Source organism: Argopecten irradians, chromosome 8 (genome assembly GCF_041381155.1).
Source record: "Argopecten irradians isolate NY chromosome 8, Ai_NY, whole genome shotgun sequence".
In the NCBI taxonomy this organism is placed as follows: Eukaryota; Metazoa; Mollusca; class Bivalvia; order Pectinida; family Pectinidae; genus Argopecten; species Argopecten irradians.
In genome coordinates, this window is record NC_091141.1 from 548,855 (window position 1) to 574,157 (window position 25,303).

General features: G+C 33.4%; 1 protein-coding gene across 1 annotated transcript in view; it reads left to right on the forward strand.

Moving 5' to 3' along the window:
- The window catches only part of LOC138328868 (uncharacterized), a 124,746-nt gene that overhangs the window by 95,419 nt on the left and 4,024 nt on the right, over window positions 1–25,303 (forward strand). The window contains exons 22-37 of the mRNA XM_069275583.1: window positions 318–381; window positions 746–772; window positions 1,526–1,666; window positions 2,854–2,886; window positions 3,992–4,099; window positions 6,233–6,292; window positions 8,000–8,148; window positions 10,866–10,953; window positions 12,690–12,857; window positions 13,549–13,617; window positions 13,918–14,016; window positions 15,173–15,371; window positions 16,407–16,433; window positions 20,516–20,594; window positions 20,870–21,568; window positions 23,510–23,585. Coding sequence (XP_069131684.1) covers window positions 318–381; window positions 746–772; window positions 1,526–1,666; window positions 2,854–2,886; window positions 3,992–4,099; window positions 6,233–6,292; window positions 8,000–8,148; window positions 10,866–10,953; window positions 12,690–12,857; window positions 13,549–13,617; window positions 13,918–14,016; window positions 15,173–15,371; window positions 16,407–16,433; window positions 20,516–20,594; window positions 20,870–21,568; window positions 23,510–23,585 — 2,086 coding nt within the window. The remainder of the gene's footprint in view (window positions 1–317; window positions 382–745; window positions 773–1,525; window positions 1,667–2,853; window positions 2,887–3,991; window positions 4,100–6,232; window positions 6,293–7,999; window positions 8,149–10,865; window positions 10,954–12,689; window positions 12,858–13,548; window positions 13,618–13,917; window positions 14,017–15,172; window positions 15,372–16,406; window positions 16,434–20,515; window positions 20,595–20,869; window positions 21,569–23,509; window positions 23,586–25,303) is intronic.

The following is a 25,303-nucleotide window of genomic DNA, read 5'->3' on the forward strand; positions in this document are numbered from 1 at the left end:
CATGAACACCAAAAACGCAGCATTTATTATTCATACATGTTGTTCATATTTTAATTATTTTCTGTAACAAAATCATAGTGGTGACCTTGTAAAGTAAAATCTACTGAATTTCATTTGTAACTATGTAAGTTGATCATAGTGGTGACCTTGTAAAGTAAAATCTGCTGAATTTCATTTGTAACTATGGATCAGAACACAATAAGCTGTGATAACAAAAAAACAACTACTTTTAATAACTGCTTTCTAAAACTTAATGAAATATGAATCAATTTTCAACTTTAGAATGCCAGTGTTAATAACTGACCTTTGACCTTCAGAATGAATACCTGGAAGCCCTGACAAATGCCTACCTCAGGAATGGACTGCTGACTTCAGAAGCAGGTTAGTCTCGCTGCTGAACTCCAACTCATCCAACTCGCCGTCAGCATGTATCTGCTTAGGTCATAGACAAAGCATGGCACTGAAGTTGTAAAACTATATCAAAGAATTCTGTATTTATATGTGATAGCATGCATGTCAATGCTTGTACTTTAAAAACACATGTCGATGAAGATTTAGTGGACACAGTTTGTAATGTTATTATGTTTCAATAGTTAAAAATATCAACATTTTGAACTACTTCAGTGATTGAGGAAAATGAATATACTGGACAGGATGGTTCATGTATAGAAACCTCTATGAACTCGATAGATGTTGTGACAGACAATAGATCTGTCAATGACTAATAACGATGTCTGCTTTGTAGGTGTCACCCTTCGTACAAAGAAACCAGGTACTATCACCAGTAGTCTCCCCTTGTATAACACCTAACCTGTTTATAGCATTACTGATCATTCAGGGGGGATAATCCTGTACTCATGGGAAAGGACTCTAAATGTCATATACTGCACTGGTGACAGATCTCTTTTTACTGGTAGATTAATTTTTCTGTTATAGCTAAGATATTAATAGCAATGGTTAGGGGTATATACATTAACATTATTTAAGTACATACAGCCAAGGCACAAAGAGTCTTCAAAAACAGAATATTCTGATATTCTTATTTGAATCATATATACAAATTGATCTTGATGAATATAATGTACCTGGTATATAGTTGATTATTTGCCTTAGGGGAATGTATGTACTGAAGAAAATTATAGTGGTATGGTATTTTATTAAATTTCAGAGTGATCACTTTATATGCCTGTATTTTACACAATTTCTGCTTGGAATATATCAAGGGAGATAATTCTAATTGATGGTTATGCCTGGAAAAAGTTGGAACTGTAAATTCCATGTCTGAGCATCAAAATTTCTCTTTGCGTACATGAGTATCCATGATTGCTCAGATGTAAAGAATGAAATTGGAATCTCTGATTTATCTTCTGAAATTAATTTTGGATGACAATTTTATTTTATTTTTAATCTTTTTTTAAAATTGTAATATCTGAGTTATCTCCCTTAATTAGTTCCTGTGCATGATAAAAACATTTAGCCATGCATGACTATGCATCCTAGAAAATCTTGTCTATGCATTCTACAGTGGCCCCACATTTCCGATACTCGGGATCCAACAAAGGTTCGCCCAATATGGCCTTCAGTTTGGACGGCTTGTGCCCCCACCATGAGCAGACGTTTGCTGCTCAATATATGGCACAGCAAATACAAAACCTGCAGTGTGGAGGTAATTCTTCTCAATGACAGTTTGGCTACCATGTTTGCTGTTCAGGAGTATGTTCTCGATACTAACCTCGGACGGGTCAGGGGTGATACTATCGCAAAAAAGTTAATCACTGAGGTTGGGTTAGGGGGTTGGGGGAGCTAGTTGTTAGCTCATATTTTAATCTTGGGGTTTCTGTATAAAAAGCTGTTGATGGACAAAAAACTAATTTAAAATTCAAGGAAAAAAAAATCCAAAAAGTTTACATGTATGCCAACATAAAATTTCTGTTTAACAGATGTTAAAATTTCCAGCAGTCTTCATATTGGATTTAACAACTGCATTAAGTCGAATTTGAAATCAGAACAACTTCATCCATTAATGATTGTCTGAGAATGTAGTGGGCAAGTCATCTGGAACATACTCTGGTGTATAGTTAGGATTTATGTTTCTTTATATGTCATAATGGGATAACTCTGTATATACATCTATTGCATAAGTTCATTATATCTATAGTCAAACCTTATGCCTCTTTGAAAGAATTCAAGCATCTTTTTGCCATTTCCCGAGGCAAGCTATATATGGTATTCAGTGGTAGGAAGTAAGATGTTGACTTACTGAGTTATCTCATTGGGTTTTTTTTTTTTTTTTTTTACAAATTTGATTTGGGTACCTGCTGATTTTAACTTGGCAGTTAAGTGTTGGTTTTTCTGCTGTGGCTCTATATATCATACATACCCTAATCCAGTCAGTATATGGAATGTCTGCAGTATTAACAGCTTGTGTCTTTATATAGCTTCTTTACTTAACCTTTCTCTCTTTCACTTTACAAATTTTATTGTTCATGAATGATTTGATATATCTTCTTTCTGTTGTTTGATGATAAAATGAGTTGTGTTTTTTTATACTTAATTCTGTTTGGATATTTTATCATTTCATAATTATTGTATTTCCTTTACTTAAATCAATAGCTTGTTGGTATATATATATAAAAAGAATAATTATTCACCAGATGTGATTACGGTATATATTTTATCTTTACATTTGTATCTGTATCAAAAGAAATTAGAGCTCTTTCTAATTCAAATATTACCTTTATTTATTGGTAATTAGGTTAAACAATATGTAATATACCTGCAGTTAACGAGGACTGTATCTATTGCTTTACTTAACTTAGTAAAACATTTATATGTGGCACTACATGCTTACAGGGAAGCCTGAATCACCTGTATCTCAGAGAAAAGGTATACTCTGTCTAACTAACCATATGACACACACCTACTACAGAAACAATGATCAGGATAGATACTTCAGTCAGATAATATTGAATCCTCAAAATTCGAATACTAACAGGTTATCAATATATGCAATCATTACAGTTTTCTAAACACAACACAAAAAAGTATGATATAAATCAAACTTAATACCAGAACCATAAACTTCTGATGAATTAGAAGTCGTATGTTCCCCTAACCTGTATAATTTGATGTTGTGATGTTGTATTAACATCACTTTTTTTGTGTGCAACCAACAAATGATCAAGCTTGACCTAGCTCTCAAGGTTAAAAAGGTATGAAATTACAGCAAAAATAAATGGTTAATGTTCTGAGTTGTCTCCGCATAATACTAGGTTAACTTGTAATGATTGTTGTATGATAATGTGATATACCAAATAAGTCCTTCTCAGTATGATGTTTAACACTCACAAACATTCTGTCACAATCAATTCCCACAAGAGCAAGAAAGTCTTTAAAGTACAGAATAGCATGTGCATAATCAATCTTTTATTGCCCTTTAAACCTGTGTTCTGTTAGCAAGAACTGCATGTGTAACATAACCTATACACTGTCCTAGGTTTTAAATTGACCTGTCTGGTTGATACACAGGATTTTGTCACATCTAACTGCATGCAGGGATTGAGAGTAAAGGATTGAACTGTTTCACAGATAATTGTGTGTTTGTGTGTGATTCCCACCCTGTCTTACAAGATGTTCTCTCTGAGTTTTCTTTCGATTCTATAATTGCATGCTCTCTTGTAATGACATGTATTCTTTCTGTGTTAATTTCATTAACTATCCTACCAGAGAATTGGTACCTTATTGTCTATGTAGTAATTAGATTTATTAGAAATATATCTTCATTCTAAATATCTATATTTAAACTCAAGTGTGATCTTTCTGGAATCAAGTATTTCTTTTGCTGATCAAAGTATTTATTATTCCCATTTAATATTATGTGGAAATCTTCTTTGAAATAAATTGTAGTATTTGAAAGGACATTGCATGTTGATAGAGAAAAGTGATGTTGTTGATGTTGTTTGATGTTTATTGATGTTGTTTGTTACGTCAGATTCAGAAGCACTACAGCAAGGGGTCAGAGGTCACCCTAAGTCCATCAAACCCTTCCATGAAAAATGTAGTGATGATATCCTATCTAAGTTATTGGGAATGCCTAAAGGTATACAACTTAGCTGTGTGCAGTTTCTCTCACCCACCCACAGTCCCTTATCCACCCCTCTGGGAATCCACCAGGAAATCTGGAAATCCCAAGGGTATCAGCCAAACCAACCTGGAAATTACCCAAGGGAATTTGAGGGCATTATCTGTGGGTGAAAATACCCTCATTCATTCACATGGGTGGGATCTTTTAGATTATCACTTTGAACACTGCTTTGTTTAAAACCCTATAAGGGATCTCAACCTCACAGTTTTCATAGATACATCACATGATCTAGTTGTTTGTGTCACTCATTAAATGCCACAAGAAATCTCACAAAGTTTGTGTAGATATTCAGTCTATCTTTTTGTACTTTGCCATAAGAAACCTCACAAAGTTTGTGTAGATATTCAGTCTATCTTTGTGTACTTTGCCATAAGAAACCTCACAAAGTTTGTGTAGATATTCAGTCTATCTTTGTGTACTTTGCCATAAGAAACCTCACAAAGTTTGTGTAGATATTCAGTCTATCTTTGTGTACTTTGCCATAAGAAACCTCACAAAGTTTGTGTAGATATTCAGTCTATCTTTGTGTACTTTGCCATAAGAAACATCACAAAGTTTGTGTAGATATTCAGTCTATCTTTTTGTACTTTGCCATAAGAAACCTCACAAAGTTTGTGTAGATATTCAGTCTATCTTTTTGTACTTTGCCATAAGAAACCTCACAAAGTTTGTGTAGATATTCAGTCTATCTTTTTGTACTTTGCCATAAGAAACCTCACAAAGTTTGTGTAGATATTCAGTCTATCTTTTTGTACTTTGCAATAAGAAACCTCACAAAGTTTGTGTAGATATTCAGTCTATCTTTGTGTACTTTGCCATAAGAAACCTCACAAAGTTTGTGTAGATATTCAGTCTATCTTTGTGTACTTTGCCATAAGAAACCTCACAAAGTTTGTGTAGATATTCAGTCTATCTTTTTGTACTTTGCCATAAGAAACCCCACAAAGTTTGTGTAGATTTTTAGTCTATCTTTGTGTACTTTGCCATAAGAAACCTCACAAAGTTTGTGTAGATATTCAGTCTATCTTTTTGTACTTTGCAATAAGAAACCCCACAAAGTTTGTGTAGATATTCAGTCTATCTTTTTGTACTTTGCAATAAGAAACCCCACAAAGTTTGTGTAGATATTCAGTCTATCTTTTTGTACTTTGCAATAAGAAACCTCACAAAGTTTGTGTAGATATTCAGTCTATCTTTTTGTACCTTGCAATAAGAAACCTCACAAAGTTTGTGTAGATATTCAGTCTATCTTTTTGTACTTTGCAATAAGAAACCTCACAAAGTTTGTGTAGATATTCAGTCTATCTTTTTGTACTTTGCAATAAGAAACCTCACAAAGTTTGTGTAGATATTCAGTCTATCTTTTTGTACTTTGCAATAAGAAACCTCACAAAGTTTGTGTAGATATTCAGTCTATCTTTTTGTACTTTGCCATAAGAAACCTCACAAAGTTTGTGTAGATATTCAGTCTATCTTTTTGTACTTTGCAATAAGAAACCCCACAAAGTTTGTGTAGATATTCAGTCTATCTTTGTGTACTTTGCAATAAGAAACCCCACAAAGTTTGTGTAGATATTCAGTCTATATTTTTGTACTTTGCAATAAGAAACCCCACAAAGTTTGTGTAGATACTTCAGTCTATCTTTCTGTACTTTGCCATAAATACCTCAGCCTACATTTCTGTACTTACTGTGCCACTCTACAAACTCTGTAAGGATCAATTGATCATCACATGTTCTGTGTTGGTCACTTCTTACCATTAATCACATGCCTCCCAAAAGGGGCCTCAATGTTGACATGTCTTCCTCATTTTGTGTTTGTAGTTTCTTGTTTGATCCATTTATTGTTTTTAGCGAAGACTGTTCAATAATATTCCTTTTTTGTGAAATGCCACCTCTAAGACTTGTCTTGTACATCACCTTGCATATTTACATTTCATTGTGTGTTACACACTTGCATGCTGTAGAAAATGTACAAAGAGATCTAGAGAGAAAAACCACGATGTGTATTTGTGTGTTGATGATTTGTCTGTTGTTTGTATGTAACCTTGTCTGTATGTGTTGGATTACTATTGTTCTGGCTGTTTAGTTGTAGGGAGTACTTTGGTTAAAGTATGGAAGGAGCACATGAAACGTACTCGAGGACGTCGTAAGATTATCTATAATTTATGTTCTGGGTATAAGGGGTGTGCACCTTTATAGTCAGACGCTCTAAATGTCTGTAGCACCTAACACAGAAACACCATCCTTTTGTGGCTCATTGTATAGAAAAGGAAAATCTGTAAAGGGAGGCAATTTTTGTAGAGGGAGACAACTTTTAACTTGTAGGGGAGGTAACTGTAATTGGAAGGGATATAATTTTTACTGTTATATATAGAACCTGAATTCCAGAATTTTAGAACAAAATGCAATGATTATATGTGTCAGTAATTCTAAAATCCACTAAAAGTAATATTTCAATGTACATTTTCTTTAATTGATAGGGCATTCTTATTCTTGGAAACAATTTTGTGTTGTTGATATAATTGAGAATAAGGATGGTGTTTCCAACATTCTCCACCAGAAACATTCCTCTCTATACAAATTGTAGATTTGGTGCTATTTTAAACGCATCATTTTGACACCATACTCATGCAGAAACATTTTATTCATATCTCAGAGGTATGATATTATTTGAGCTAGTGAACACACAATAATTGGAGGATCCAGTTGGCTTCATAGAGTAGTACAATTTTCTATGCCACACATTTTGTATGTAGTTGACACATTTTGCTGATCAATAGGTATTTTAGTTCATTGAAAGTCTACTTTTCACAAATCATGCATGAAAAAAATCAGCATAACCGGTAATTGTTTGGTGCCTTTCAATAGTGAAAGACAGGAAAGATTTCCTACAGGTAGATTTTAATGTTACAATTTGAACGTATAATATAATAATCAAATAAATTCTTAAAATCGACAAAGAAATCACAGTTCTTCTGTAGAAATAGATTAACATCAACCAGTTTCATTTAGTCTTTAAGTGTTTGAAATTCTTATGAAAGATTACTGAAAAGGCTATAGAATCACATTAAACCCAATAATAAGGTAGAAATACTGTAGTATTCTGGGTTATTTAGCCCCTGTAAACAACCTTTCTATGTTATCTGGAGCCCTGACTTTTCTAGAGTCCTGTCCTTATAATCTGGAGCCCTGTCTTAATGTATAACATGTCAAGATCAACCCACTTGTCTAAACAATTTCCATTCATTTATTAATTTTTTTTTCTTTTCCAAAATTGACCAGATTTCTGTTCCTACAACTGAAGTGTTGGACTGTCAGTTAATTACTTTACAGTTTTATAGTTTACTTGTACATTACAATGAAATGTTTATTCCTTAAATGTTTTAGTGTGACTAGATCAAAGTCAAATTCATAACTGATGAAGCGAATTTTACACATGTCATGTAAAACAGAAACTTGTTTTTCCATTCAATCTTTAATCTGTTTATATCTAGTACTATAAAACTTATAAAATACCTCCTAATACGGATATTTTTGTTATTTTATTTAAATTTTGTTGTAAGTTACAGTTGGATAGTAGACAACTCAGTTTTATTTCAGTCAATTGAAGGTAAAACGATATCTAGGTTTACAAACACTATATTTTGAGAGTCATTGTAGGCATTAATTAGACAAATCTATTGTATTATATTTATGTTTAAAAAAGAAATTTATAAAGTTATTTGTTGTAAGGTAACAAATAAAAATTAGTTAATATGTACTGTAAGTTGTTTAGATATGCATGTGAGTTTCTATATGAATTGCTGAAGACTTTTCGGCAGATTCTGCACACTTTTATTTTCCATGTTTACAGAAGCCAATATAGATGACCTGGTTCGGTCACAGATAACCCATCAAGCCAGTATCTCGCCGATCAACCGCCAGCCACTCCAACGGCACATCCTTGAAGTGTCCGCGGCCCAGCAGCGTCAGCAGGATATGCTGCAGCAGAACCGGAAACAGGTACGTTGTCCGACTCAGATCTCATGGGCATATTTCTCTCCAGTTTTCCATTGTTTTATTTTATCATTACATAATTTTGCCTAAGTCTGAGTAGTTTTCCTTTTTTCATAGATTTACTTTGTGCACTTTGAACTTTTTGTGCACGTGTGACCTTTTCAATTTGAATAGACAAGAACCTGTTTCGATGTTGTCCTACACTTTCTGTAAATAGATGTCAATATTTTTCCATTCAGAAGTAAAAACTTTGATAAAAACTTCTGTTATGTAATGATCTTATCTGTAAATGTTACCTCGATCTCATTTTGTGATATTTAAGCGTGATGATGTCTATGTTTTTGTATCCATTTCAGACGTTGATAAGTGAAGTTTGTTGTATGTTTTTGTGTACACTAAGATTTCACGATCATACAAACCAACTTATTGACCATGCAAACTTTAATTTCTCTTTCAACCTGTCTATTTATTGTATTAGCGGGAAATGGCACGTTTAACTCTGAAAGTACCAGGGAAGATATTTATTTAGTGAAAGTTAGTTCTTATAATTCCAAAGCTGGAGACAAATCACCATTTTCAAGTTCATTAGATTTAATTGATGATAATTTATTAAAAAAGTCTATTTATTTAAATTGATTGATTATAGATATTTAATAAAGAAAAGTTTGTTCCAGCTTTCTACTACAAATTGACCAGTTTTAATTGAACAGTTTAAGTTGTTGGGTTAGAAATGGATTATAATTGATATTATCAAAACAAATTGAGGATGATAGCTTCTGAGCAATAAACTCTTACACCCTGTGACTTTATATACTACACAAACCTTTTACCTTCTGTTCTATATCTGGTCAAGGCTAAATATGGATTTATATCTAGTCATCTGATTTGGAATAACATTCTCGTGACCTTTAAAAGAACATTGAATCATTAATATGTGGTGAAATAAATCAGGAGACTTAAGTAAAAACTCAATTTGAACTAAGTTATTTGCTGATTCTTGTTTATCAATGATATGTATTTTGTCATATTTTAATGAAAAAGTGACCTCCAAGATAATACCGAGACTTTCAACCGAAATTTTGGTCACTTTTTTTTGCTATGAATAGAATTTACTTGAACATGATATACAATGTAGTATATATAATGATTTCAATTAACTTAACTTGATATTTTTTGTTTCCTTGCTCATAAACAACATCAAATTTTAATAAGTAATAAAACTTTGGAGTCATATAGTAGTTTTAACACATTCTGAAAATAAAATCATGTTAACAAATCCAAGCTCATGGATTAACAAGGATTTATAAAATATCACCTCAGATAACAAAATTCTGAAAGCTACAACAAAATATTAACTAGCTGTTTAAATGCTCCATGTGAGAGCTAGTTGTATTTTATTTTAATATCAAACAAATACATGTATATATACAAGTGTAGGGCAGTATCATCCTTTCTTTCATCTGTGTTCTGTTGCTAATTTGATTTTTTCCTACAAACATCTGTTATCAGAATTTTTCGTTTGTTTTCCTCAAACTTTGTGTTTTTTTGTTATGATGAGCACGTGTCTGAGAGCTAGACTACCCAGAGAGAGTTGCTTCCCCTGTGTAGAGTAGATTGTGGTGACTGGTATGGCAGTTTGATGCCAGGCCTACAGCCTATAGCCAAGCACCCCTGTAGATCTAGTCTGTGTTGGTTTGATTTGCGTTGGAGTTTAACAATTTTATTGTTCATTGTAATGTTTTTTTATTGAAATGTTACAGGTAACCAGTTTTTTGTTCTAGAAATATGTATTCCTTTAGTTCTCCCAAGTGCAATATATTTACATAATATTAGAAGCATATTTGTATGGTATAGGAATATGTACACAATATGCATGTCCCCAAGTAGAGCAGAGACAGACCATACTATGTGGTACTGTAGAGCTAGATTCAGTCTCCTGTAAATAGTTATATAATTAAATGAAAATGACATCTTAAAAATGAAAAAAAAGATGAATGACCAAAAATTTACCTACTGTAAACTAACTTATATATTCGCCGTGTTGTAATTACATGTTTTAATGCCTATAACAGACTTTTTCACGGGGATTTAATTTTGCGATCAACACTTCCATAGTTCTACTTAACCTGTTTATATAAAACATTTTCGCAGCAATATATTTTCGTAATTTTTTAACACCAGCAAAATACACTTTAAATTCAATCGCAGGTGAAAATGTAAGTTAGTTTACTGTATGGCACCTGGTCACAGTAGAGCAGCTATTTTATTATAGCTCGTCTGAATGGTAGGATAGAGCTAAGATCAACATTCGCCTGTCAAAGTGGACAAGTTTTAAAGAGTCAAAATGGGATGAAACCCTATGGATAGATTAAAAGTGCACAGAATTCACTTGATCAAGGACTTAGCGGATTGAAGTTTGCTATTGTTTAGCTTACCGTTCGGTATTGTGATAGTTTATGGATAAATTTATAAAAAAAAATTCATATACTTATATCCTTAACTTTACATACAGAAATAATTTTCTAAATACCAAATTTTATCATGAGTTGAATAAATTAATTAGGAATCACTGTTCCTTAAATCTGATATGCTTAGATTTAGTTGTAAGTGAATGTATAAATCCAGCTTTATTGTTCTGGTGTTTGTTATACAGCATTATTTTCTTTGTGTTCCATAGATGTGTACAACTTACCTATAAATGTTTCTCTTTTGTATACTTGCAGGAGAACAGATCAGGTAATAACGTCATTCGGATGCACCCCAATCCTTTTGACGAGCGCTCGTCCAAACCTCCCATAACCATTTGTGATGGTAAGACTGTCACACAATCAGATCAATCGTCCAAAGTCAGCCAACCAAATTGCCTCCTCAAAATAATAGAATAATTGGCTCAATTGCATAATCTCAAGAATGGATTGAGTAAATTCAAAAGTTTCAGACTAAAAAAAGTTGCTATTGGTCAATATCTTTCTTCTCTAGATCTACAATTACAATTGTCATCGTTTTCTATGTAATGTGATTTTCTCAGCAGAATTCTGATACCAGATTATCCCCTTATTTGAAACTGGAATCAGACATGTCACAGAAAAAAATTATCAAGTCAGATTTTAGTGATGAATACTCTAGAGACTGGTGGCCAGTCTAGGGTTCAGCTTATATTGAATTACATGCATTTCAAATTTTGTGATTTGGGGTAAGGTTGGTAGCATGTTATTATTTTGATTCACATACATGTATGCATTATATAACTAAATCATGTAGATTTTAAAAGTAACATCACCTAGAAGTTTCAGTACATCACAAGTATCAATATGTGTATGTGTCGATATTAGTGCATTATGTTATTGATGTGTCTGCACGTTCTTGAACATATGTGCTTTTTTACTGTGTACATGTTAAACATTTTTACTTTATAATAAAAATGAATTATTGAAAATCAAAAGTCGATGATAAAGTTTGACATTATGTTCATATTTTTCTTTTAACATTCACTAGAACTGATATATAACAAATTGGTATATATATTCTTTTTAACCAATCTCTGTTTTATTAAACTACCTTGATATACTGTAATCTGTCAGTTAATTATAACACACTTTCTGAAGATTTCAATCTGAGATTAGATATTGTCAGTGTATTTAAGTTATTTGTTAAAATTGTTCATATGAAGAATTTTTCTACCTGTGCAGCTAATTGCAAACAATAATGAAAAACCTTAATTTCCTTTACATATTACCATTGATCTGGATCAGTAGTGAATGTTCTTTTATAACCACTTATATATTTATATATTAAAGCTTGCCTAACCATCATTGAATATGCTTGCTAGAAAAATTGCCTGATGATATACTTTTTGGCTAACAAATCTCAACATCATTGTCATCTATTAAGTCTTGTCTATGTCTGAAAATTTCACATATAAATTTTGTACTTCAAACTATATAAAACCAAAACAACTTGCGTCTTCTAGTTATGTGTGTCAAGGGAGGCAACCATCATAAACCAATATGGCAAAGGTAATCCAGAAATCGTCAATTTCACACTGAAAAAAAAACTTGACAAATATCTATATCAATGTAATTTGCACACCCAAAACTGTACAATTTTTATTTTGCACAAAAAGTGCACAAATTCCATGAGTTTTTACTGTATTTGCAACTTCTGACCTAAAATTTCAAATAAAAAATGGGTTTTAAATAACAAAGTAATTAAAGCAACATAATAATAAAGGGGTTGAAGTTTTAATTGAGTCAGCATATTTTGTTTTTGAGAACTTTGGACCAAGACCAAATAAATAGCAGTGATGTTAAGACCTATAAGAACTAATAAAATTAAGGTTTCTTCAAGCTGTTTCTAGGATTTTACTATGTCTTGATGGAGGTCACACAAAATCTACAAAATTGATTAAAGTCTCTTATATTTGATTTTACAATATTTGAAAAACCTCAGGTTCCTCAGACAAGACGTAATGTAAGATCATGGCATACAGTAATTTGACCAACTGTCTGTATTTCTAATTCTATCCTAACTTCATCATACTATTTCAGCCAGTAAATCTGGTCGACCTAGAACTCAGGTTCCTTCCGCCACTTTCGTAAATTATGATCAGTATCATTCGGTGAAAGCACCACCTGAGGAACCACAAGTGGAGTCTAAAGAGGTTCTGCTGATGGAGGTAGAAAAATTGGAACCAATTTCATTGGACAACCAGGATGGTATGTCGTAACCTGAAAACCAACAAATATGAGTTCTTTGATGCGGAAGTTAAATCAAAATGTAAAACAGAATATAAATAATTTTTTTATTCTTAATTTTGAAGCCTCTTTCTTTTGTATCCTTTCTAAATTTTATGGAAATGCAAGGTCATTCATCGTCAATCAGTTTTAAAAAAAAAGGTTTGCATAAAATATATATATTTAGGATTAAGTGTTATGGATAGTTTTTAGAGAGGAAGTCTCACCTACTGCCATTGTCTTTTGTCAGTGTCTTGAATTTTTCAATATAAGTGTCAGTAATATAACCGAAACAGAATTAGATAAATGAGAAGACATCAAACATGAATAAAATTAGAACACCAAAAGTGATTGATAGTGTATAGCCTATGTTTTGGAAAATATTTTCCCCAGGTGATGTTGGTATCTATGGTAACTGGTGAAGGGTTTATCATACTTATCCTATATACATTATACTTCTACTACAAAAATTATCTTTATTCTCATTTCTTGTCCTGTACTTTTATACTTACATTCCATATTACCTGGTATATATTCAGCTATAGTATCGCCAGTATTGTTTATGCTATTCCAACATTTCCAGGACTATGGTATCCTACTTTTGCTGTGTGATTCATTGTTAGGCAAGGTATACATTCTTTATACAAAACTCTCATTGTATGTGACTTTCCAGATGAATCTAAAGAAGGCAAGAAACATAAAGGGAAACATAAAGAGAAAGGAGGCCGGAAGAGTCGGATGGGTGGGTATACAATTCTATAGTTCTCTATGTCAGGGTATCATCAATCATTAAAATTTGAATTCATTTCAGTCTTATTTTTACATAAACTTTTCCTTCTTTCATATCTAGTTTGGGAATGCATGACTTTCAACAGAACATGACATATGCCTGAGAATTTGCCATCTACAGCACGTTGAATTGGCATGCTTATATATGATTTAATATTTTCTATTTTGAGTTTATTTATTCCTTGAAGCACTAGCTAATTTATTTTTGATATATTTCTTTGTTTGGGTTTTAACATCTAAGATCAAATTCTAGTCCCTAGTGATACATCAAGTGCCAAAACAGAGAGAAGAGGGCACCGAAATCGCCAGTTTAAACACGACATTTACGGGGACACCTGGAAACAAAGTGAAAGTGTGTTCACACTCTTAAAACTAATTAGTATTAAACTACACATGACCTGCCAATCACTTGTGTTAACTTAAGTCACCTGAATGATTCCATCTGTGTTTGACCACTGTAGTATTATTAATGATTATATATTTTGTTGTGAATCGTCACCAGAATGGCCCATAACTGGGTAGTGTAATTATGTGTGCCTCTAATCTCTAAATTCATTAATTACTTCCCTGTGTCACATTGAGGAATGAAAATGTTACGATCAAATCAGGAACTGGAAAAAAGAAAAGAACAGTTATGATTTTGAAACTTTAAACTGTCACTTTCATTATTATATATACCTGACAATTCTGAATCCTAGCTGTCCTTTCCCATGTTTTACTATTTATTTAATTATTGCAATATGATGTATATTATATATTATATTATATATAATATAATATTATGTTATTATTACAATATGATGATATAATATTATGTTATTGTTCATCTCTAGAAACTATTCACTTCCTTGAACTTTCTTTTTTTGATTCTCTGCATGGTCAAACACTTGCATGATCAAATTACCTTCCATTGTTTGCCAGTCAATGCATGTATTTTGTGCCTGTCCACCTTCCCTTTTTTATCTATGTTTGTTTATTTTTGTAGTTTTACTATACATGTATATATCTCTGTTTGCTTATTTTTGTAGCTTCAAAAGTTTCTTCATTAATGAATGATTAATTATATTCAGCTTACTTTTCTTTCAAAATTCAATGTCATCACAGTTCTGAGTGAGATAAATGTAGATTACTTGTGTAGCATGTTGCTATAACATCATGGATTGTATAGTAGTACAGTCAAACCTGTCTTATCCGACATCATGGGGGAGTGACTCTTTTGCTCAGATTAGACAGGATGTCAGAGAATCAGGTGTCAGATAAGACATCGAGGAATAGAAACCATAAATTTTCCAAGAATCCTTGAGTTTATGCCTTGCTACATAATAACATTCAACTATCATGTTAATCCTAGTAGATCAAATAATTGTGTACAGGGTATTTTATTTTTCAAAAATATTTTTGGACCTTTCAGACTTTATTGAAACCTATCGGGTTATAAAAGTCAAAATGAGAATGTTAAGCATGTTTTTCATGTAAATGTTTTATAATTATTTTAACTGTCTGCATAGGTATGCGAGAGTCAGATGAGGACCGCGGTCCAGGTATAGAGGGGCCAGATTATGTGACTGACCCCCACTCGCACAAGGAACCAAGGGTGAAGTCAGCCCAGTCTACAGAGGAAGTGGACAGTGCAATAGAGAGCATCAAGGAGCTGCGGCAGTCCCTGGCCAGCACAGCCATACAACAGAACCTTAGTCCCACCGCTGGGTAGGTAGTGTGTTATGGTCATGAAGAGATATTCAGACCTGAACTCATTCACCCTGAATTTACACTCTTCTAAGTTAATGATTAGACGACCAGTTCATTATGAAAAGTGTTAAAGGAAATGTGAGGAAGAGATTTAATGCCATGCATGTGAGACTATATTTCTTTGTTGTACATCAGGTGATGCAGGGTAAAATAGCTTATATCCAGTAGGCTAGAAAACATATGGGATTCCATAATTGATATATCATACTATACAGAAAATAAATAAATTGGCATTAATCATACCGTGCATACCATTTGTGTAAGCTGCTTTTTGAGATCAGACAAGCATTGTAGGTGTCCTCTATGCTGTATCATCCAAGACTTGCTGTATGCAATGCTGCACATACACCTCTGCACCTGCATGCCTTATTGGAAATCACCTTTATATATGATTTAGGGAGTTTAGATATGTGCTAGTCATGCAATGTCATTAAAACAAGATCCAAAAATATACACCAAACCTTTAATAAGGTGACAGCTTATATGGAAATCTGTAACATATTTCCCAGAATACTTTTTTTTCTGTATTTTTTTTTTTTTTAAATGAGAATGTAAATTCTCTTCCTATTTAAATTCCATGTGAAAAGGTTAAGACATCAATGCTTAGAATATCATATTTGACATTGGTTTTAATTGCCAGAAAGAAAAAATTGTATCTACAGTATTGTGACATCATTATTTTGGAGCAAAATTCATGTACTTTCTCAGAAAAGAATGGCGTTCTGCTCGCAAACACATGGTGTCACAATGAATACCTACCAACAGGGGCAGATAACTCTGTAATATGTTAATACAGAATAAGGATATATGAATCAATTTATTGTTCTGCCAATGTAAATGACTTGGGTGTGGTTATTTCTGTTGTCAGACTTGCGAGGTAAGTTGTCCTCCGCCATCTTTACGATAAGTCGGTGTGTTGGATTGATGAGTTTATAATGCGGACATTATGCTGTATATTCTCTTTTCTCTCATTACACTTTTATTATGATCCAGGGCTCCTGACAAGTTTCCATTCTCGAGGTAGTTTTTGTTGACAAAACAGAGATGTAGTAACATTTCTATAGTAACAGACACACAGTTAATGTCCAAGTGTATTACAGAGCAATGAACCCTGAGTCTTCTGGTTAAGGAAAATTGTTTCATGATATTGAGTGAAAAAAATGTTTGCCACTCCAAATAATTTTTAATCTCTTGAATTTTGTTCATAAATTAGTATATATCATGATGAAAAGAAAATATAAAATATTTTAAAGAAAAAAAAAGAGATGAAAAAATCACATTGATCAAGTATTCTATTGTCCTGTCTACATAATACGTATCTAAAGATAGCATTGCAATTATAAAAATGGAAAACGTTTTCAAATGAATACAGTCGAAACTCGTTATCTCAAAATCACTTGAGTCGAAATTCCGGTTGAGTCGAATTAATTTTCAAGTCCCGTTTTTTGTCCTTCTTTGTGTATGTATTTTTAAGATCGGATGACTAGAATTTCGATGACTCGAAACTCCGGTTGTGTCAAAGTCAATTCCTGGTCCCTAGAACGGATATTCAGCGAAAAAATAGTCGCTATCTCGAATTTAATTTTAGTCAAAATTTTAAATAAAAAACCCCAACAATTACGTAAATATATCATGGATACAAACAATTGAAATTCACCTGTGGTTTGTCGTAACACGTGATTGGTTTACCTGCACATATCGCGATCGGTATATGCAGATTCAGGCCTATGGGAACATACTACAACAATGACTGCTAATTAATAATTGTTTAATAATCCTCTCAAGTCTGGCTTCCTAATTAGTGTCACTTTACAATTGTGACTTACCTGTACATAAACACGACGCGCATTTTACACAATCACACTCAGCATGGCTCGATCAGCGTGGCTGATCATGACCGGAAGCGTGTTTGTTTAGGAATCATTAGAAACGAAAGTGTTTTCTAAGGTTTGTATGGAATGTTGATAGTGCAAAATAATTTAACAAACCCACAATGTTAAATGTTTAACTAGTCGTTGCAGATGTACTAGTATCTTAGTCATACAATGTATTTCTTCGTTGGTATAGAAATCTACTTTCGTTTCATTTACCGTAAATTATATTAACCAGTAGAAACGGAGAGTGTAGTCTGCTCACGGTAGGTGAAAACTATTGTTTATTTTACTATTTTGAAATACCATTAAATTCTGAAATAAGAAAGATGCTTGTTTTTATTTGTTTAGGTACTATATTCCGTATAAGTTTGATTAACCATTGAAGTCAGTATACGTATACCACCGGGAAATCAGGGTGCATGCCTATTATCGTGACGATCATATTATTGTAATTCAATTTTTTTATTTACCTGGTCCAAATGGATTTTAAAAAAATCCGAAAACATCTGAAAACAGATAACTAAAAGATTTAATATAAACCTTATAAGTTGGAAAATCACGATAATATGCTAATCACGGTAAAAGGCATGTACCCGGCTGTCATAAGATATAAGGACCGTTGAAAACCACGTTCTGACCAAACCTAATGGCATTACGTTTGAGTGGAATTCCGGATGAGTCGAATTAATTTCGTTGGTCCGTTGAATTTCGAGATAACGAGTTTCGACTGTATATTGAAGTTATTAATCGAGAAAACAGCAGCATTTGATATACACTTGGTATTTAATTGAACATTCTTGAGAATAGTGCAACTCTTTGCCCTAAACTAATTCTACATTAATTATCTAAGTCACTAAACCGCTGGTAACAGATTTAAAACAAATGATAGGTGTAGATTCCAATAGAATAATAAAGTTTTCAGCCTGTAGAATTCTAGTATAGATTGAGCTTAAAAGATTTTGGTGAGAAATCACTGTTATTTGAATTGAAAATATTAATTTAAAAATAATTGCTTCGTAGTGATAAGACTTTGTAGTAATTAGAAGATTTAGCTGCCCGTCAAATTGACAAGGATAAAATGCATGCATGTGCATCCTAACTTGCTTGCATTATTAATTTGTTGTGGCCTGAGAAACAGGATTAATCTGTAATATCTCCTGGTTTTGGGATACTAGGCTAACAGAATGTGTAACATGGATCATCTCCTAATAAACATCTCATGTAAAAGATCATCTAGTTTTCTGGTCAGTCAAATCATGTTAGTTTTTAAGTAACTTTTACCTGACATTTCATGACAAGATCATAATATTATATACTGGATGCTCACATGCAATAATTAGTTCTTTCTGATATTAAAAACAATAGTAATAAAAGAAGAGGCTTACATAACTTTTATTGAATTATCGGTTCTGTTACCCAATATCAAACAATCTTCATTCAAGTTGAATATGTTTTGTCATACATAGTTTCAGGGTATGATGTAAATTGAAAGGCTTTATAAAAATGTTGTTGTTTTGTTAATGTTTGTGTATTGTGAAGTGTAACAGGTCTCAGATATGGTGATGGAATGGGAGAGGTTTACATTACAGGAATCCACTGTATCACACAAATGTTCCATTGCTCACAAAAACATCAATAATCATGCTTGTCATGTGTTTTAAACATTAGTATGATTATTTGAGATATCATGCATGCTGCTTTCTGTTGATTTACCTGTATCAGTGTATAGATCTATAATTATGCCTTCAATTTTTGCTTAAAATATAGACGTGTAGCTATAAAATATGTGCTGTTTTAAAGGGCAAGTTTTTAAAGAAAAGAACAGATGATAATTATTTTATAAATGTCAGGATTTACCAGGGATCAGTATAGTCAGGGAGTAGACAGTTATCAGGATTTACCTGTGATCAGTACAGGTGGGGAGTAGACAGGTATCAGGATTTACCAGGGATCAGTATAGTTGGGGAGTAGACAGGTATCAGGATTTACCTGTGATCAGTACAGGTGGGGAGTATACAGGTATCAGGATTTACCTGTGATCAGTACAGGTGGGGAGTAGACTGGTATCAGGATTTACCTGTGATCAGTAAAGGTGGGGAGTAGACAGGTATCAGGATTTACCTGTGATCAGTACAGGTGGGGAGTAGACTGGTATCAGGATTTACCTGTGATCAGTACAGGTGGGGAGTAGACTGGTATCAGGATTTACCTGTGATCAGTACAGGTGGGGAGTAGACTGGTATCAAGATTTACCTGTGATCAGTACAGGTGGGGAGTAGACTGGTATCAGGATTTACCTGTGATCAGTACAGGTGGGGAGTAGACTGGTATCAAGATTTACCTGTGATCAGTACAGGTGGGGAGTAGACAGGTATCAGGATTTACCTGTGATCAGTACAGGTGGGGAGTAGACTGGTATCAGGATTTACCTGTGATCAGTACAGGTGGGGAGTAGACAGGTATCAGGATTTACCTGTGATCAGTACAGGTGGGGAGTAGACAGGTATCAGGATTTACCTGTGATCAGTACAGGTGGGGAGTAGACTGGTATCAGGATTTACCTGTAATCAGGGCAGATCAGGAGTAGACAGGTATCAGGATTTACCTGTGATCAGTACAGGTGGGGAGTAGACTGGTATCAGGATTTACCTGTGATCAGTACAGGTGGGGAGTAAACTGGTATCAGGATTTACCTGTGATCAGTACAGGTGGGGAGTAGACAGGTATCAGGATTTACCTGTGATCATTACAGGTGGGGAGTAGACAGGTATCAGGATTTACCTGTGATCAGTACAGGTGGGGAGTAGACAGGTATCAGGATTTACCTGTGATCAGTACAGGTGGGGAGTATACAGGTATCAGGATTTACCTGTGATCAGTACAGGTGGGGAGTAGACAGATATCAGGATTTACCTGTAATCAGGGCAGATCAGGAGTAGACAGGTATCGGGATTTTATCGGGATTCTTTGGTTTTGCCAAGAACATAGAAAAGACTTACTTGTGGCAGTAAGTTTGATACTGTTATCAGTATTCAAAGGTTTGTTTTAATTTGGATGAATTTTTTTTGCATTTTTAAATTTTTTATGTCATATATATATAAAAAAAAGTAAGAATGCTGAAGTAATTATTATAGATGTCAAGGAATCCTAAAGATTATTTTTGAGCATTTGTTTAATGTTTGTCAGATTGTAAAATAGAAATATGATCAAGTTATTTGTTTTGTTTAGACGTTACATCAAGCGCCTTATGAAAGAGACTGACCACGACATTGAAGAATTGACCAACGAAATCAAAAATGATATTGAGGTAACTACACTTAGAGTTAATGGGGAATGAAATGTGGACGACAAAGACAAAATCATCAACAAATAATCATAGTTTTAGACGTTTATCTTTGTAATTAATTATTCTGATTTTGCTGAAATCTTCACCAAAATGAAATTTGTTACATAATGCCACTTCTATTATTGGGGCAGAAACTTTTAATTAATAAGAAACATATTAGCATTTTTGTTCCTAACCCTGGCGATGGAACACTAACAATATCGGTTAAAATTGTAAAGTGTTTATATGTATTTCAGTATGAGAAGAAACTTGCCAAGAGGAGGTCTGGTACGCAATCTGCCTCCAGTGGCTCTACCCCAGTAAACGGAGAAATGTCACCTATCGTCGGTGAACCCACTGTTGTGCTAGTGCCAGAGCCAGTGCCAGACAAAGTCCCAGAAAAGGTTCCTAAAAGTCATCATAGAGACTTAGTTCTATTACGTGAAAGTCAAAATGGCTTGGGCCTAGAACTGCCAGACGATCACCCAAAGTGGCTACAGGACACTTCTGTTACTCGTGAGAAAAAATCATCTTCAAGACAACGAATTGTGACCCCGATGGAAACAAAAACGAATTACCCAATAAGTGATAGAACACATGACAGAGTTCCGAAATGGTCCAATGAATCGGGCGTAAACTACAGCAACAACGCTCAACCTCCCATGGTTCAAAAGAAGCTGTCTGATGTAACGTTTGACATCAGTCAGGTTCATACAGAAGTACCGCCTGTACCACAAAACGGATCTATCAGTGTGTCCCACTCCAGTACTCAGGTAGGCAGTAGTTATGGTGGGCGGAAACCTGTTGGAGAACCGCTCAAGCTAGCTGAATGTAGTAGCTACCATGGACAAAGCTTCGTCAAGTGTGGGAAGGGTGGCATGCGAGTAGGCAGTGCAACTAGTAGCAGTAGTCGCGAGGAGAAAAGCAAATACCCAAATACTGATAAATACTTCGAGGTAGGTAATGCATAGCAATCATGATATACCCACATATTATTCAAGATTTAGGATTGTGTTGGAATTGCTGTCTTGCATTACGACGTTATCGTATTGAAGCGACTTTTTCTTCATTTTATCAATGTTGCAGTACCCTGTAGGGAGCCTCTTTTATTTCTACCCATGTTGTCGTGCTATAAGGAAAACCTTCGGGTAGTGATTGGATTCGGGTCCCTCACAGGATATCTACTTTCTAGCTTTGATAAGATGACTGAAATGAGGTTCGATATGATAATACCTAGAATTTGTAGGAAAATGAAATTACAAACTTTTGGTTTTGCTATGGAATTTTGTTTCACACACAATGTTTGTGTTTTCATGGTTGTGTCATTGCACATGTATAAATGATCTTTTGAGTTAATTGTTTTGTTTATTTTCATGCTGTTTTATTTGTAATTTGTTCAGAAAAAGATACCAATAATTTTTCTCTCATTCGTTTAATTTATTGAATATTTCATAGTAAACTATAAATTTAGATCTTCATTGTTTCTATGTAAACGTGAATTTTCTCGGACACGTTTGTGGTCACATATCTAGTGGAACTTGGTGTGTAAATACAAACCCTAATATTATTGAGATTTGTATTTTCCAAAATAAATATCAATATTTTGAGATGTACGACTGATTTTCAGGGATTTGGCCCTAATACTCCAGGTACTGGTGAAAATTTTCTTCTATTCTTAATAATTCTCAGTTCCTTTAAATCACTTCCTACCTTTTTGTTTTTAATCCACCAAATTCCACAATATAATACGTTTCACTTTGGTAAAACTTCTCAACTTATACTGCATGTTTGGTGTTGGTCTTCAGGCTAAGGGCTCTCCTGTATCTCTGTACCTCATCGCTAGATAACCTCTGTAGACAGACTGTAGTTTTACCTCCATACCTCCGTGCCTTCTATGTAATAGGTTATATAAACATTACTTTCACTACTTTAATAATTGAGCTAGTTTGTTGATTTAGAAATTCAAATAAATTGAAAATAAACTTGTAAATGTCTTTTTACATACAAAAATGATCTGGAAATAATGTAATGCATTATCTCTTAATCCATCCCATGCTTTGCTTCATTCAGAAAAAATAATCCAAAGCGCTCGTTATAACGATTGCATACATTTTTCAATTAATCATGAAAGATTTGATGATTAGCCTTTAAAATAAAATCCGGATCTTAATGAGCACATTTGAAGATATAATTTGTTTTGATTGGATTATTTATCATCATGTTATTTCAATAGACACATTTCTGATGATTTAACTTTAAATTAATTTACTCTCTTAATTCAATGGGTTTCGTCTCTTCTATTAACGGTTGTTATCATTAAGAAAATGCATGGTACTATGCTGGAGAATAAGGAAAATAATATATATATATATATTCTTACCTATTGGGTCAACATGAATCAATCCAGACTCTCCAGCTTAGATATTCTTCAGGGGTGAAACGGAGCTCTCAGTTAGGCGATAGAGACAATTAATACATATATGTTTACAAACCACAATGGCATGTAGCGTTTATGTATAATTACGATTACTTCATGTAAAAACTCTCTTGAAGATGGATACCGATTTCAATATATTAATATCAAAGCACTTCATCTTATTGTTTAGATAGACGTACAAAACACAACGTATACATACATAGATAAAGATAATTTGTTAAGTTTTCATGTTTCCTTTCCATATTTTACATCATCCTGAATATTTCTAGTTTAGAGATAAATAGACCTAGATATATCCCCACAATTTGCACATGAATCCAGTAACCCTGCACATTCCTTGAGGAGACACTTGAGGGTAAGATAACAACTCTACATGTGTAAAGTTGAGAAGTTTTAAGTCTGTTTGTGATTAATGAATGCCTTTCCCCCACATTGATTGTGCTTGATGACACATTTGTAGCTGACAAACCGAGCAAAATCTGCCAAAAGTAGTCGTGGAATCGTAGGTAAGATGTTTCTCCGGCCGATGATTTCAGGTATCTATAGTTAGCTTCTAATTCTGCTATATGGCTTGGCTGTCCTAACAACGTGCCTACCTATTGTACAGTGTCTAATGGGTGACTGAGTATCGTACTGTTATCATATCCATGATATAAGGTATAATTTTCTATTAGTGTAGCCGTCATATATAGAAACGCTTTTCTTTATTAGTAATAATCTTGCTCTTATTACTAATAAATTGTTTTATCTAGTTTTGCTCAGATTTCTTACTAAGATGGTGAAGTCTCATTTTGTTTCCGTTTGAAATGCTCGAATGCACATGGCAATCGTTCTAACATTTGTTATCTTAGTATTTCTGATTTGATGACAAATATATGGATTCAGAAAAATAAATTAGTCGGGAGAAAAAAATTGATGGAACGAGTTGGAAATAGAATTAACAGGGTTAAATGTATTCATATTCGGATGTTTCCTACACAGTAGTTTATACTCTTTGGAAGAGAGAGGGTCAATTGTGAATTTAAATACCCCTTGGTCATTTCATTTAGGAAACATTAGAACTACAGACGAAATATTTTATCGTGATTCCAAGTCATGGTCAAACTATATACATATGTAGTATAGAAATTTGAAAAATCACAACAATTGCAAGTAATCTTACTTCTCTTGATGGTGCAGGGAACAATAAGAAACCCTATAGAATAAGCATTGGTTAAAGCTTTGGTTCTGCGCTTAGTGGAAAGAGTGTTACAGTGCGAAAATAAGTTTGGTTGTGGTCAGTTTTGTGTAGTATCTTCTGTAAGCATTGGTGATTCGGGATAGGACGTAATGTCATAGTGTTGTTATTAGACAGTAAATGTCATGCTCGATATTGTTTGTCTAACATTGTGTGAAAACATTTATGTAAGACACGTGCACTTGCTTGACATACCATTATGATTCATCATAGAAATGAGTTATCAGTCATGATTTCAATGATTTTTAAAGCCAAAGCTGTTGAAAAAGGTTTCCATTTCCAGATATTTTTATCATTGGCTATTGTTTAACTTCACTTTTTGAAAACATTAATCTGAATCACATTTAAATGGGAGTTACTCAGAACTCCCAGCCTTTTCGATAAGCGCTATGAGCACTTTGCGTTATCCATTATAAATGAAAATTGTTTCTGATACAGCAATAAAGGTTTGTAAAATATCAAAATCGCCTAATGGCACCCATTGATTGTAAATTATTACAGAAATATATATATCTGGTTTCGTAAGGCAAAACAAAAATTGGTGTAACAATCAAGTGCATAAAGTGGCTCATAAAAAAAACGAAAGCAAAAGCTTATTGAAATCATAGAATTCTGAGACATCTTTGCTGATTAGAAGGGAAATTGCACATGTAATAGTTATTTACACTTTTCGAAGGGTTGTTTGGTGACATTGTATAATTCATGATAATTTTAGTATTATATTTATGACAATTTCTTTATCATTTAGAATAAAAGTGAAAATATTGCAAAATTTACTTTTATTTTCGTTTTGTCATTTATTCCATTATAAAAATTAAATGAAGAATGAGACTCACTATGCACAAATTAATGGAAGTTTTAAATATTAAACATGTTTGGAATTCTTGTATTGACAGGAAAGAAGATTAATAAACTGCCGGTACAATGTTTTACCTGTATATTTGTAATAACTTTGTAGCCATTGTTTAAACTCATACTTTACAGGTACATAAATAAGTGAAAACAGGTGACTGAAAA